The sequence below is a fragment of the Limulus polyphemus genome, unplaced genomic scaffold (assembly GCF_000517525.1).
Source record: "Limulus polyphemus unplaced genomic scaffold, Limulus_polyphemus-2.1.2 Scaffold5059, whole genome shotgun sequence".
Taxonomy (NCBI): Eukaryota; Metazoa; Arthropoda; class Merostomata; order Xiphosura; family Limulidae; genus Limulus; species Limulus polyphemus.
In genome coordinates, this window is record NW_013670669.1 from 60,163 (window position 1) to 62,771 (window position 2,609).

The 2,609-nt window shown below is 29.4% G+C and overlaps 1 protein-coding gene across 1 annotated transcript in view; it reads left to right on the top strand.

The window, feature by feature from the left end:
• Positions 1–2,609, top strand: part of LOC106472064 (ATP-binding cassette sub-family E member 1-like) — a gene marked incomplete at its 5' end in the record, with an annotated part of 47,345 nt that overhangs the window by 38,832 nt on the left and 5,904 nt on the right. The window contains 3 exons of the mRNA XM_013932694.2: positions 641–730; positions 1,098–1,219; positions 1,439–1,588. Coding sequence (XP_013788148.2) covers positions 641–730; positions 1,098–1,219; positions 1,439–1,588 — 362 coding nt within the window. The remainder of the gene's footprint in view (positions 1–640; positions 731–1,097; positions 1,220–1,438; positions 1,589–2,609) is intronic.

Below are 2,609 nucleotides of genomic sequence, written 5' to 3' on the forward strand. Positions count from 1 at the left end.
GTTTTACTGAAAAAAAAACGTTTGAAATTCATTTAAGAGATTTTAGAGATTATACAAAGGAAATTTGAGATTTTTGAGATGAGGAAAAGTATTTTTAGTTTTAACATGAAAAATTACTTTGCACATGGACTATTCAAAACAAATACTCAATATATTCATGGTCAAATCCTTATTTTATTTTATTAAAAGTACTTCACTAAGAAATATGACTTTGTATATGAACTGAAAGACTGCTAAATTTTGTGAAGATATACACATTATATTGAAAGTTAGAAGTATTAAATCTATAAAAACTTTAATCGATTACAAAGAGGTCACGTGGTCAGTCAGATTGACCGAGCCTGTGTTGAGAGAGTTAATGACTGTGGTTACTAGGTTTTTCTAACACGGATTGAATTCTGTGGCTTACTTTACACTCCTCACACTTCTGTATTTTTTGTAGCTTTACGGCCAAATCAGTGTCAGCTAAATTTAGATCAAACAAATTTTGTTACCAGTTTGTGAACTTTTACTGAGGTTGTGAGGGTTGTTCTATAATTTTAACTTAAGATTGAAAGTTTCTATTGGCAAAGTAGGTTCAAGATTTGTAAGAGCAGTTTTTGGTGCACAGCTGATATATATATTTGTGGGTGTTCTCTAGTTTCATGTTTGATGAACCCTCCAGTTATTTGGATGTCAAGCAAAGGCTGAAAGCTGCCCAGGCAATTCGTCATCTAATTCACCCTGACAAGTAAGGCTTGAGATATTTATTGTGATTATGTCACCAGGTACAGAGTATTGTAAAGTAATTCACTAACTAATTCACCCTGATAAGTAAGACTTGGGATATTTATTGTGATTATGTCACCAGGTAGAGTATTGTAGAGTAATTCACTATCTAATTCACCCTGACAAGTAAGACTTAATATATTTATTGTTATTATGTCACGAGATAGAGTATTGTAGAGTAATTCACTAACTAATTCACCCTGACAAGTAAGGATTAATATATTTATTGTTATCATGTCACCAGGTAGAGAGTATTGTAGAGTAATTCACCCTGACAAGTAAGACATTATGAAGTATTCTTTTAATGAAACAATATTGTTGGTTTTTAGGTACATCATTGTTGTGGAGCATGACTTGTCTGTGTTAGATTACTTGTCTGATTTCATCTGCTGTCTCTATGGAGTTCCTGGAGCTTATGGTGTAGTTACATTACCTTTCTCTGTTCGTGAAGGCAAGTTTCAGTTGTGATGTGTGTTTGATAAATGTTGATGTTCAGTGTGTAAGTTGACTGATGTTTTGTTCGATAAAGTATTGAATTGATATATCTTAAGAATGCTGGAAACTGGTTCATCCCAATTAGTTGTGAAATATTATCACTTTGAAAATATAAAAGTTGTTGTTCCTAATCAGTAGTACAATTATAAATGTTTTTACTTCTTTTTTACAATAGGGATCAACATATTTCTGGATGGATTTGTTCCAACAGAAAATCTGAGATTTCGAGAAACCTCCTTGATTTTCAAAGTAGCAGAAACAGCTACAGAAGAAGAAATTAAGAGAATGTGTCGTTATGAATACCCAACAATGAAGAAAAAGATGGGTTGGTAATTGTATATTTGTTTCCGCAAGAACCCGTTGATGAGTTGACTGTTACATTTTTTTTGGTTTAATCAAGAGAACTGTTGTAATATATCTGACCAAGTTTAATAATTATCATGAGAAGCTCATCACTGGTAGCTTTACAAAAATATCCAATGAAAACAGAGAATTTAGTTGTTATTTTGTATATAGTAAACACTGATCTGTTTCTAATAAATACTGTGATAACCATCATTTGATCAAGTTTAGTCATACGAAGTAAGTTGTGTCTTTACAAAACTGAGCTACTAGTATAAATGTGACATCTTTTGTAAGAGGTTTTCATTTACTAATAATTTGTACCATTCATCTACTAGTTGATTTTTATTTAACACTAACCTAACAAACTTATTTAATGCTAACCTAACAAACTTATTTTTATTTAACGCTAACCTAACAAACTTATTTAACGCTAACCTATCAAACTTATTTTGATTTAACACTAACCTATCAAACTTATTTTTATTTAACACTAACCTATCAAACTTATTTTTATTTAACACTAACCTATCAAACTTATTTTGATTTAACACTAACCTATCAAACTAATTTTGATTTAACACTAACCTATCAAACTAATTTTGATTTAACACTAACCCATCAAACTTATTTTTATTTAACACTAACCCATCAAACTTATTTTTATTTAACACTAACCCATCAAACTTATTTTTATTTAACGCTAACCTATCAAACTTATTTTGATTTAACACTAACCTATCAAACTTATTTTTATTTAATGCTAACCTATCAAACTTATTTTTATTTAACACTAACCCATCAAACTTATTTTTATTTAACACTAACCCATCAAACTTATTTTTATTTAACGCTAACCTATCAAACTTATTTTTATTTTAACACTAACCTATCAAACTTATTTTTATTTAACGCTAACCTATCAAACTTATTTTTATTTAACGCTAACCTATCAAACTTATTTTTATTTAACGCTAACCTATCAAACTTATTTTTATTTAACG